The following is a 13,457-nucleotide window of genomic DNA, read 5'->3' on the forward strand; positions in this document are numbered from 1 at the left end:
GAAAGTGAGAATGGAGCTTTAGACCATTCCGTGCAATTTGTCTGGATGTCTTGCTTTCTCCCCAAAAGGACCTGAAGGAAACTCCTTAAACTTTTGACTGGCATGGATGGATAGGGCTTCAGAAAAAAAGGAGATAGGATTGCTGGTTACGGCATCACCACCACCACAGGCGTGGATAAAGCGTCATTTCCTGATGTCTATTCAGCACAAGTCAAACCTGAAGCAATAGCTTGTGGATTAGGGAAGAAGAATTAAAATCTATACTGACAGCAGTCCCGTTCTTTAGGAATTGCAAGTAAGGCTCAGTCCCTAATTCATCCCGGGGACTAGATTACCGGAAACGCCATTTCCAAAAACACTCCTGGGAGTCACAGTGGAAGAGAACCTTGGAAGTCCTGCTCACCGCCCCACTGCAGTCAAACTCCGGGAGAGGAGTCCCGAATGTACCAGTCACAGCTTAAAAGGGGATTACTGCTTCCTTGTTATGAAATCTACAAGCGACCTGACTTTGAAAATCAAACTGGGTCAAAGGTAGACAGCTATTCCCAAGATCTCGGGATAATGCGAAATCATAGGATGCTGGACACCTTAAAGCAGGGGTTCTCAGACTACGGCGTCTCTCCCCCCCACCCCCCGCCATGGGGCTCGCTGAGGACGTTTATGCGGCCGCCAGGTTATGGCAAATGGGATGAGGGGCGGAGACAGAGTGTCTTCACTACAGTCCGGCCCTCCCACGATCAGAGGGACAGTGAACTGGTCCTCTATTTTAAAAGTTTGAAGACCACTGCGGCGGTGGAAGCCAAAAGGCCTCCCCGCACTCCGAAGACCGGGGTCGGACTGCTTCTCTCTCCTTAATCCTCCCCCCTCTCCATTTGTCAGGAAGCCAGACTCGTACTTACCTTTTTCACTAGCACCACGGTCTCCCACCGGACCCATGCCCACCACGGTAGCCATAGCCACTTCGCTGCCAAGCTCCTCGGACTCGGAGCAGAGCCACCTGGAGATCGTTACCCAAGATGCCCCTGTAACGTCCAAACTCCCGGCGCCGATCACGTGACACTGCGCTAAGCCGCCATAGGCTTGACATTGCTCACGTGAGCCGTGGCCCCGCCCAGCCGGCGGAGCTTAGAGTCCGGACCACGTGGGCTTGTTTGTTTTTCTTCCCCGGAGCCGGAGGCCGGGACACGTGGGTTTAGTTTGTGTTCCTTTTTCCAGAGACGCCGGACTTTCCTTCCTCTTTCGGGTGTAACACCGCTGCTGGACTCTCGCTTTGTTCCAATCTTCCTGTTTTCTGTTCCCTTTCCATTTCTAGTTCTGGCTCCATTTAAGAACGCGCATGTTTGAGTTTTGGGGAAGGCCAGAGCGGCCCTGTGGTTTGTGGGAGCTCCCGGCTTTCCCCGCACCCCGCGAATGCTGGCCTCCTGGCACTGTCACGGGGTCTCGCATCCCCACGGGTTTCAATGCGGGCCTGGGAACGCGAAGCACTGACGAGCTGTGCCTCTTTATTCGAGGTGTGACTCATTTGGCTTTCCTGGCACCTCAGATCACCCGGCCTGGATTACCTTTGACCTGGCGTCAGGTGTGAATTTGTATACCCAAACAAGTGAACTGGGAACCCCAGTTTCCCGTTTACCAGTTAACTTTATCCAAAGCATCTTGTGGTCAAAAGTCAATCGATAAATATCGATTGTCTCGAATACAAAGAAAAAATTCTTGTGTTCGAGCAATTTATGATCTCGATGGGCACAATATATGTATTTAAAATGTTAAAAAAATAAAGCTAGGATAAGTGGTTAAGCGTTACAGACAGCTAAATACTATAGAAACTCAAGAGACGGAAAGGATAATTTCAATTTTTGAGGGGAAAGGAAACAAACAAAAAAAAAATAAGGAGGAATGGAATATTTTTATGTAAAATTCTTTTGGTGCTTTTTTGTCTTTATTTCCCACCATATCTCTGCCGTCTCTCCCAGCCTCTGCCCACTGTTTTAGCTACCTTCCGTTCTTGTCTTCCCGGAGTCAGGTCAGGATTGTTTGCTTGTATTGTCTGACTTAGCCAATTTCTTAAAAATTAAGTGCTTAATAAATGTTGATTTGACCGCAGCCTTTTAGGATATATAAATCCAATAAACAAAATAAGCACCTACGTAAGTGGGCTGTGATTCGGGGAGTCCCAGTTCTGCCACCGGCTAATGTTCCTTCTCGGGGGCTCGGGCTCCGCAACTTTGTTAAGAGGGAGTGAAGAGCAGATAGATGACCCTAGTCTCCTCTCCCATTCCTGATCCCAGATGACCTAATGTCCCTCCCAGTCCCGTGATTCCATGAAGTTACAAACAACTAGACGCCACTAAACTGAGAGGTTAACGAAACACGTGACGCACGCCCAGGCACTTCCTCCAGCCGAGGTCCAGAGAGCCAGTCGTCCAGCCCGCAAGTGACCTGGAGGAGCTTCCCGGCCGGCCGGCTGACTCCGAAGTGCGGGCTCCGCGCGCCGCTCCCCCTACCCCTCCCCCGGCCCCGACTCCCGCACCCGGGCCGGTTTGCGCTGCGCAGGCGCCGTAGCAGAACTCGAGGAGCCGGGCTCGTCTGCTGGTAGCAGCCGAAGGGGGGAGGAGGGCAGGAGCACCGCAGCCTCAGACCGGCGGCCAGCGTGAGGAAGGCAGGGTAGGGCAAGGGGCACCCGGCGTCGAGGTCGGGCAGCCGGCCCAGCGTGACCATGGGCTCCAGCTGGAGCGTCGCGGGAGAGGAGGAGGAAGAGGAGCGGCGGCCGCTGCTGAGGCCCGGGCCCGGGGCGGTCGGGAGGAGCCGGGCGCAGACCGCGGAGCGCGGAGCGCCGGCGCCCGTGGCGCCCGCGGTGCCGGCACAGGTCTTGGCCGGGCCGGGGCGCGTGTACGGCCGTCGCTGGCTGGTGCTGTTGCTCTTCTCGCTGATGGCCTTCCTGCAGGGCCTGGTGTGGAACACCTGGGGCCCCATCCAGAACTCGGCCCGCCGGGCCTACGGCTTCTCCAGCTGGGACATAGCGCTGCTCGTGCTCTGGGGGCCCATCGGCTTCCTGCCCTGCTTCGCTTTCATGTGGCTGCTGGACAAGAGAGGTAAGCGGCGGGGGGAGCGCGGCGCCACCCCCCCACACACACCCAGACCCAGGCACGCACGCAGGAACACACCCCCGGACAAGCGCTGCCCCACCTGCATCTTGGAGCCTAAACGTCCCCCCCTAAATCTTCCCACATCCCCCACACCGCCCTTAAACCCGCGACATCCCCAAACCCGCGAACGCCGCCTAGACGTATTCACTTTTCCGAAACACACCCAGACACACGGTATACTCTCAAAAACTGGAGACACCCTCCAATCATCAGAAAGGCCCAAATACACTCAGACACAAACCCAGTACTCACACCCAGGACACTGCCCTAACGCCCACCCCTAATGCCCCTCCCACAGACCCAGACCCCCCCCACTGCCTCTCTAACACACATACCTCCCCCACAGAAACATTCCTGATACTACTACTCCGAGACCCACTCCTTAAACATAGCCCAACACACCCCTCCAGTCCTCCCCCTCCCCTTCAAAACACTTCCTACCCATGGTCTGTGAACCTGAAAAATGTTTTTAAAACTATTTCAATTCAAGGTGTTTTATTTTGTGCATATTAATCCATAGGCTTCACAAAACTGCCAAAGGGTTGATAATTAAGAAAAGGTTAAAAATCCCTATTTAGCAGAGGCACTTTTAGGAAGGGGTCTTGCGTCACATTTCAGTTTGTAATAACAAGGGGGCTACTGTTATGTAACATCTGACGGTGAGGGAACGGAAAGTATACATTCTAAAACCTAATATATAAAGCTGCTGTTTATTCCACTAGCCCTTGGTGAATACTTTCACTTCCTAAGGCATTGGGGATGAGAAGTCAGGGACATCTCTAAGTTGATGATAATAATAATTTTAATATATTTTTCCAATTTCATGCAAAGACAACTTTTAACACTAGTTTTATAAATCTGGAGTTCCAAATTCTCCTTCCTCCTTCCCCTCCCTCCTCATTGCGAAGGCAAGGAACTTGATATAAGGTTATATATTGGCAGCCATGCAAACCATATCCACGTTAGTCATGTTGTGAAAGGGAACACCAAAAAAAGGAAAAGAGAAAGAAAGTAAAGAAAAAGTATGCTTCAGTTTGCATTCAGACTCCATCTCTGGAGGTCCAAAACTAAATACACACACACCCCTTTCCAAAGTCGAGGGGGGGGGAGGGGGGCGGGGGCGGTTGAAAGAGTATGTTGGGGGTATGCTTGAGGAGAGAGTCTCTTGGGGAAGGGTAGTTTACTGCTTTGGAGGTATGTATGGGATTTGTTTACTCTAGATTGGAGCATTCAGCCATCTTTGTCTATATTTGTATATAACCATAGTGTTTTAGGTTTGCAAAATGCTCTGATTACATTATCTCATTTGAGCCTTTTACCTTAATGCCCTCTCATAGATCCAGACACTCCTACCTACACCTTTCTAACCCTCATGCTAAATACTTTTCAGGAGTATTTTTGTGGGAAAAGTATTTAGCATGAGGGTTAGAAAGGTGTAGGTAGGAGTGTCTGGATCTATGAGAGGGCATTAAGGTAAAAGTATTTGGACAAAATATTTGGAGTGTGCTGGGGTTCTGAATGTATGTGGGGAGGGGTTTTTGGGTGTAAATTTCTTTCTTTGGAGGTAGACAGAATTTTTCCATCATAAGTCTCTCAGAATTGCCTTGTACCATTGTACTGCTGAGAACAGCCTGTCATTCACAGCTGATCATTGAACAGTATTGCTATTATTGTGTACACTGTTCTGCTCCTGTCACTTTGTATCAGTTCATGTAAATCTTTCTAGTTTTTCTGAAAGCATCTGCTCATCATTTCTTACAGCATAATAGTATCACATTACAGTCATGTACAGCCCAATTGATGGGCATTCCCTTGATTTCTAATTCTTTGCTACCACAAAAAGAGCTGATATAAACATTTTTGTACATTTAAAAATAATCTCTTTGTGATACAAACCTAATGGTGATATTATTGTATCAAAAGTTATGCATGAACATATTTAATCTGTATCAGATCACTTGCTGTCTTGGGGAAGGGTGAGATAAAGGAGGGAATGAGAAAAATTTAGAACAGTCTTTTTTTTAACAATAATAACTTTTTATTTTTCAAAATACATGCAAAGATAATTTTCAACATTCACCCTTGCAGAAACTTGTGTCTTTTTTTCCCTCCCTTCCACCCATCTCTTCCCTCCTCTAGACCGCAAATAATCCAATATAGGTTAAACATGAGAAATTCTTTTAAACATTATTTCTACATTTATCATGTTGCACAAGAAAAATTAGATCAAAAAGGGGAAAAAATGAGAGAAAACAAGCAAACAATAACAACAAAAAAGGTGAAAATACTAAATTGTGATCCACATTCAGTCCCTCCCATAATCCTTTCTCTGGATGCACAAGGCTCTCTCCATCCCAAGTTTACTGGAATTGACTTGAATCACCTCCTTGTTGAAAAGAGCCAAGTCCATCACATATGATCATCATTTAATCTTGTTGTTGGTGTGTACAATATTCTCTTGGTTCTACTCACTTCACTTAGCATCAATTAATGTAAGTCTCTCCAGGCCTTTCTAAAACCCAGCTGATTATTTCTTATGGAACAATAATATTACATTACAATCGTATACTATAAGTTATTTAACCATTCCCCAGCTGATGAGCATCCACTGAATTTCCAGTCTTTGCTACTGTAATAAGGTCTGCTACAAACTTTTTTTTGCACATGTGGGTCCTTTTTTTCCCTCTCTTATGATCTCTTTGGGATACTGATCCAGTAGAGACACTGCTGGATCAAATTGTATGTACTGTTTGATATCCCTTTGGGCATAGGAACACAAAGTCTTACAGAAGTGAATGTTGAAAACTATCTTTACTTGTATCTGGAAAATAAAATACTAGTGAAAATTTAAAAAAAAATTAAAAACAGGATAATATTAACTACCACTATTATATAACACCTATTTAATATGGAAAATAATCCTTTCACATATAATTATATTATCTTTCCAAAGAAAGTATGTTATTTGTTGTAGTGATTCTGAATTACAAAATATTCCCTTATATTAAAAAATAACAAAAATTATGTGTGGTTTTGTAGCCCTTTTGACAATTCCAAATTGCTCTTCATAATGGTTTAATGATCAGTATAAAACTACCAACAGTGCTTTTGTGTCCCAATTTCCCTCCCACATTTATAATTTTTCTTTTTTGTCATATTAGCCAATCTGGTTGGTTTGAAGCATTTGCGTTTCTCTAATCAATGGTGATTAGGACATTTTCTTCTTATGGCTGTATATAGTTTTGATTTCTTTGTCTGAAAACTGCTTTTTCATAATCTGTACCATTTACCAATTGGGGAATGGTTTGTATTCTTAATAAATTTGACTCAGTTTTCTTTTAGTTAGTTAGAAATCAGACTTTTAGTTAATGAGGATTCTATTACAAGTGAGTAATGAAAAGAAATTATTTAGATTAAGCATTAGCACTAGAGATGTTAAAGAATTTATATCTAATACTCTCTTGCAAATAAGAGATGAAGTTTGATAGCAGTGAACTTACTACAGAGGTGAGACTTAACAGTTCTCAAGTCCTTTTAGTTAAATTACCAAAGCTAAATGTCTCTCCTCATCTTGGGCAGTTGGTTTTAAGAATAGATCTTGTACCACTGGGAATCCGATTGCTTGGACCAAAGCCTCTTTATTACATTTAGAGCATAATACATATTCTGTGTGTTTAGGATTAGAGAGAATACCAAGGGAAGTATCTGAATGTCTCTTATATTCATGCTTTTCTTGGGAAGAGTTTCCAGAGCTCATGCTCTACATGCAATCAGGTATTTACTGAAAAACTTCCACCTGTGTCCCCATCTCCTTAGTATTTTGAGACAGAGTGGCTATGCCAGTGCCCCCCATTATTATTTTTTTTATTATAGCTTTTTATTTACCAGACATATGCATGGGTAATTTTATAGCATTGACAATTGCCAAACCTTTTGTTCCAATTTTTCCCCTCCTTCCCCCTACCCCCTCCCCCAGATGGCAGGTTGACAAATACATATTAAATATGTTAAAGTATAAATTAAATACAATATATGTATACATGTCCAAACAGTTATTTTGCTTTACAAAAAGAATTGGACTTTGAAATCGTGTATAATTAGCCTGTGAAGAGAATCAAAAATGCAGGCAGACAAAATTAGAGGGATTGGGAATTCTATGTAGTGGTCCATAGTCATCTCCCAGAGTTCTTTCACTGGGTGTAGCTAGTTCAATTCATTACTTACTACTCTATTGGAACTGATTTGATTCATCTCATTGTTGAAGAGGGCCACGTCTATCAGAATTGATCGTCATATAGTGTTGTTGTTGAAGTATATAATGATCTCCTGGTCCTGCTCATTTCACTCAGCATCAGTTCATCTAAGTCTCTCTAGAGTGCCCCCCATTATTACAAAATCCTGGAAAGTAGAGATTCACCATTCATAATGGTCTTCCCCCTGCACCCCCCCAACAGTTTGTGGCTAAAAAAAATCAACTACCTCATTCTCTCCTAATTTCTATGATACTTGGGCTGTGGGATAAAAATCTCCCATTTCCCAAACTTTCCTTCTCATCTTGATCTGTTCTGCTCTGAAAGTTCTTCAATCTTCTGGCATTCTTTTTTACTGTATTTTTTTTTTTCTTTTTTAAAAACTATTTTTTGGATACATTTTAAATTCCAAACTACCTTCCTCTCTTTCTCTCTACCCCACAGTAGAGGTGTGTGTGTGTTTGTTTGTATGTATGTGTGTACGCACCTGCATACACACACACACACACACACACACACACACATCTGTATACAAAACAATATTGGGCATACTTGTATTTTTCAATTCTTTCTTTGGAGGTTATTTCATGCAAATCTTTGCGTCCTCCCCCCCCCCCCAAAAAAAAAAAAAAAAACTTCATCATTTCTCTTTTTTTTCTTAATATAAATATTTCTCTATAAATCATGTTGGGAGAGAAAAATCAGAACAAAAGTAAAAAAACCACAAGAGAAAAAAAGAACAGAAGAAAAAGGAAAAAAAGTAAACAGCCTATATTGATTTATTACATTCGGTCTCCATAATTTTCTCTCTGGATGCTGATGACATTTTCTATTCAAAGTTTATTGAGATTGCCTTAGATCACTGAACTGCTGAGAAGAACCAAGTTTTTCAGAGTTGATCATTGCACCATCTTGCTGTTACTGTATACAATGTATTCCTGATTCTCCTTGTTTTGCTTAAGCGTCAGTTAGTGTAAATCTTTCCAGGCCCTTTTAAAAATCAGCTTATTCATTCAGCTTATTCATCACTTTTTACAGAACAGTAAGATTCCATTACCTTCACATACCATAACTTATTCAGCCATTCCCCAGTTGATAGGCAACATACTACTCATTTTCCAATTCTTTGCTGCCACAAAAAGAATTGATAGAAACATTTTTGCACATATGGGTCCTTTTCCTTCCTTTATGATTTCCTTAGGATACAGACCCAGTTGTGTTGGATCGAAGCATTATGCACAGTTTGATGGTCCTTCAAACACAGTTCCAGATTACTTTCCAGAATGGTTGGAGCATTTCACAACTCCACCAATAATGCATTAGTGTCCTAGTTTTCCCACATCCCCTTCAATATTTATCATTATCTTTTCCTATCATCTTAGTCAGTTTGAGATGTGAGGTGGTACCTCAAATTTGTTTTAATTTGCATTTCTCTAATCGTAGTAATTTAGAGCAGTTTTTCATGATTATAGATGGCTTTAATTTTATCACCTGAAAATTGTTCATATCCTTTGACTGTTCTTCTTTTCTCATGCACAGTAATAGTCTTAGCTCACCCCAGATCTCTTTAATTGTTTTTGTTGTTGTCTCTCTTTTTCATCTCAACAACACTTCCTGATGACCCTTCTCCTTAAAAACATTCCCTTGTAACAAGAAGCCTGTTCACTCAAAACAAAGCAACACATTTACCTGGTTCAACATTGAATGCCTCTTTCCATTCTCATAATTCAGGAAATATGATTCATGTCTTCTAATTATTGATCATGCATTGTTGATTGAGTTTGATGTCATGCAATGTTGTTTTCCTTTACATTATTATGGTGCTTGTGTATATTATTTCATTGATTCTGTTTACTTGCCAATGAACCTAAATCTTCATAAACTTTTCATCTTGTGTTCATTGAAACAGGGATTTTTTCCAAAATACGTCTTAGTCTGTTTAATACCCATGTACTAAAGAGTAAGTTAGGACCTGAGTTGTTGGGCCAGGAAAATAAATGTAAAACTCCTTGCTTTCTTCCATCCCTTTCAAATTTTTCCTTTTAGTACCTGGTTACTATTATTCCATGCTAATGGAGTTCCTTGGAAACTTTTATATCTCTTAATGACCCTTCTCATCCTAGTTCCTCAATCTCTTCCACTTCTATTTTCTGTATCTTTAATTCTATTTTTAGTCATTTGTTCCTTAGATCTTACTGTCACTTATTTGATCTTAATCTCTGAGATTCTTCTCTTTGTTCATGATCTCCTGTTTCTACTTCTTTTTGTTCCTTTTCCCTATTTTAAATGTTTATTTTTAAAAATTCACTTTAAAAATGTGAGTTCTAAATTATCTCCCTTTCCCATTCAGAAGGCAAACAATTCTTCATGCTTCTTCCAAATTTTGTTCTTTGTTTATAGAACCTCTAGTTATCATAGTCTCTCCTAATTCCGCTACTAAATTATCCATTTCCCTTTTTTTTTTTCTTTTTATTTACAAGACATATGCATGGATAATTTTTCAGCATTGACAATTGCAAAACCTTTTGTTCCAATTTTTCCCCTCCTTCCTCCCACCCTTTCCCCCAGATGGCAGGTTGACCAATGCATTAAATTATCCACTTCTGACCTCATTTTTCTTTTCTTTACAATCTTGATTATAGAAATAATCAGTTTAGCTTTATAGAGTTTTCTATCCAATAATTTCTTATCTTTTATCATTGTCATTCATGTTCTATCAATCTGCCTTCTTCACTTTTACTCTTAGGCTTCTCAGCAATCATACTGAATAAGACCACTACTGATTCTTATTATTCAATCTCAACTAAGTCTTCATTGCTATGTGACAATCCTTTTACTCTTCCCTAAATTGATTCTTTAACATGTTTCTCCACAGCATCAATTCCAAACCTTTTTTTTAAAAGCTCTCTTCTTCAGCACTTTCTTCATATTCCTCCTTTTCAGAACATGACCTCATTTCCTTTACTGATCAATTTGGGATAATTTTTCTGAACTCCCTTACTATCCCCTTCCAAATTTCTTTATATTTTTCACTTGTTCTTTCCTCCTTTGCTCCACCTCTAAGAAAGGTGGCCTTTCATGTGAAGCCTCTCATCTTTTACAGGAGAGGCTTCTTTGTTCATTTTTTCCTCTTTTTTGTAAACTTCAGACTCTTTCTCTCCACTTATTCTTTCCTATCTGCCTACAAATGTCCCCAAAGGAAGGTGCCAATGAATAAGAAATAATTAAGAATATGAGCAAGAAGAGTTACTCTTAAAAGTCAAACTTCTAAACTAGGCAAGCAGTGGTGTTAGACTGAAATAGAAACGGGGGATTGGTTTCGATGCCTTTGGGTCTAAGGCACAAGTAAAGAGGTTAATATTGGCAAGGAAAAAAAGGTCACCTCATGAACTAAGACTAGAAAAGAGAAAATACAGAGTGATGCTGAGATGATTTGAAATATGTAGCTAGAGAAAAGGAAATTCACAATAGATGGTCTTAATTTTTACAGTGAAATATCAAGCAAATTCTATATATAGAGCTATATCATCCTATATTTCTCTCTAACACAGCCAAATTACTTGAGAAAGCTGTCAGCATTTGTTGCCTCCACTTTCTCACTTTCCACTCATTTTTCAGTCTGTTAAAATCTGGCTTCCATCACTACCACTAGACTGAAACTGCTCTTTCTGAGTTTCGTAGTGTTTCTTTATTGGTAAATCCAGTGGCCTTTTTTCCCTCAGGCCTTATCCTGAATTTCTGTATCATTTGACATTGTTGGATATATGTTCCTTCTAGGTAACTCTCTCCTCCTTAGATTTTCTTAATATTGGGCTTTTATAGATCTTCCTCTTGGTTAAATTCTTCTGTTTTCTTTTCAGGATCATCACCTTCTACTTCCTATACTTTGTGCCTAGCTTTTTCCCAGGACTTTGTCCTTAACTCTCTTAGCTTCTCTCTCTCTAGTCTCTTAAATAAGCTCATCAACTTTCATGGATTTGACTCTTGTAACTAAGTATGTGACTCCCAGTTCTCCATATTTAGCCCTTGTCTTTTTCCATAGCCTCAGTCCATTTCTTCAGCTGATTCAGTTGATTCATTGATATCAAACTCTTATCAAATTCACTAAATAAGTCCTAAGTTAACTTTTCTCCTAATCCACACCTTCATGTAACTTTCATATTTTTTTGAGGGCACATTCTTTGCCATATTTATCAGAGTAACTCATTCTCAACTATTCATTCTCCTTCATCCATCTAATGGCCAATTTTTGTTGATTCTACTTAGATGAAAATAAGTAGTCTTGTCTTCTGCTAGTCACTGTACTAAGTGCTGAAGGGACAAAGAAAGAAATTAAAAACAAACAAACATGGTCTCTGACCTCAAGAAACTCACATTCTAATGAGAGAAACAAAGTTGCAAGAAATTATATAAGATATATACAGGAAAAACAGGAGATAATCTCAGATGGAGAAAGAATATAGGGCAGGAGTAGGTGAAAAGTCTTTTTAAAAAGTTTGTATTTAAACTGATTTCTGAAGGAAGTCAGAAGTGAGAAGAAGGAGCATTCCAGGAATGGGAAACAGCTAGTGAAAAGATATAGATTCAGTAGACTGAGAGGGACAGCAAGAAGTTGTATATCATTGGATCACTGAATATGTTGAGAGGACTAGTCTAACAAAGAGTGGGAGGATAGAAAGGGGCCAAGTTATGAATGGCTTTAAAAAGCCAAAAAGCAATTTTATATTTGATCTTGGCGATAAAACCACTGGAGTTTATTGACTGTGGGTGATTTTGTCAGACCAGAACTTTTTAGGAAAATCTTCCCTTTGGCTGGCTGATGAATGGAAGATATATCGTAACAGGAACAACATTGTGACAAATTCTAACTAGCAAACGATTGCAGTGGTCCAGGATGAGATGATGTCATTTTCCATTAGGTTTTTAGTAGGATCAAAGGAGAGAAAGGGCCGTTTATGAGAAATGTTGGAAAAGTTGAATTGACAGGATTTGGCAATAAATTGGCTATAGGACTGAGAGAATGTAAGGAGATGAGGATGACAACTAGGTTTCAAGTTCTCCGGTGGTGTATTGATGAGGAAGTTAGGAAAAGTAGAGGAATTGGGGAAAGTTTAGATAAATGAGTACTGTTTTGAACATCTTGAGTGTAAAGTGTCTATGAGACATTGATTTAAGTCTAATAAACAGTTGCATATGTGAAACTAGAGAACCTGAGAAGATAGGATTGGACAAGTCATCTTCATGGAAGTAGTAGCTGAAACAATGGGAACTGATAAGATAAAGTAAAATAATATATAAAGAGAAGAAAAGAGGGTCAAGGATGTTACCTTGGAGGACAACCACAATTCTGGATATGATCTGGAAAAAGTCTAGTACAAGAGAAAGACTGGTAGGCATAGAACAAGAGAAATCAGTGTCCGAAAAATCTAGAGAGAAAAATGCAGAAAAGGATGGTCAACAACATAATAGGCTACAGAGATATCAAAAAGAATAAGAACTAAGGAAAAGACATTAGATTTGGTATTTAGGAGATCATCTTTAACCTTGGAGAGACCAATTTCAGATGATTGATGAGATTAGAAACTAGACTAAAAAGATTTAAGGAGTAAGAGAAAAAGAAGTAAAGGCATCCATTGTAGGAAGGCTTCTTTAAGGAATTTAGTCAGTAAAGCCCACTACTTATGGAGAAGGAATGGATCACTTGAAGCTTTTTTGAAGATAAGACAGATATAGGTATATTTGTAGGCAGCAGGGAAGCAGCTAGTAGACTAGGAGGGATTGAAGATAAGGGAGAAAGTAGGTTTGATAGAGGGAGGAATTATTTGGAGTAGAGGGGTTGGAATGTGAACTTTTGTGCATATAGAGGAGTTGGTTTTGGGAAGAAGGGCTACCTCCCTATTTACTATACTTATATATGTACTATGTATAATTACTATTTCAAAATTCCATTTTCATGTAAGCATTATGATTGAAAAGCATTTATTAAACATCTATTTGCATGCAGGGATATAGTAGTATCATATACTATAAAGTATTGCTTGGACCTGATATTTCTTACCCT

At 40.4% G+C, this 13,457-nt stretch overlaps 2 protein-coding genes across 3 annotated transcripts in view; one reads left to right on the top strand and one right to left on the bottom strand.

Moving 5' to 3' along the window:
* The window catches only part of HSPBAP1 (HSPB1 associated protein 1), a 48,192-nt gene extending 47,101 nt beyond the window's left edge, over nucleotides 1-1,091 (bottom strand). Inside the window, exon 1 of one of the 2 annotated variants that reach the window (XM_074301396.1) lies at nucleotides 900-1,091. In XM_074301396.1, the coding sequence (XP_074157497.1) occupies nucleotides 900-954 (55 nt within the window). In that variant the 5' untranslated portion in view covers nucleotides 955-1,091. The remainder of the gene's footprint in view (nucleotides 1-899) is intronic. The other variant, XM_074301395.1, reaches the window with a different exon arrangement.
* A 1,216-nt stretch (nucleotides 1,092-2,307) lies between these two features.
* SLC49A4 (solute carrier family 49 member 4) overlaps nucleotides 2,308-13,457 on the top strand; it is a 152,499-nt gene continuing 141,349 nt past the window's right edge. Inside the window, exon 1 of the mRNA XM_074301394.1 lies at nucleotides 2,308-3,092. Coding sequence (XP_074157495.1) covers nucleotides 2,717-3,092 — 376 coding nt within the window. The 5' untranslated portion in view covers nucleotides 2,308-2,716. The remainder of the gene's footprint in view (nucleotides 3,093-13,457) is intronic.

The sequence above is a fragment of the Sminthopsis crassicaudata genome, chromosome 3 (genome assembly GCF_048593235.1).
Source record: "Sminthopsis crassicaudata isolate SCR6 chromosome 3, ASM4859323v1, whole genome shotgun sequence".
Classification (NCBI taxonomy): Eukaryota; Metazoa; Chordata; class Mammalia; order Dasyuromorphia; family Dasyuridae; genus Sminthopsis; species Sminthopsis crassicaudata.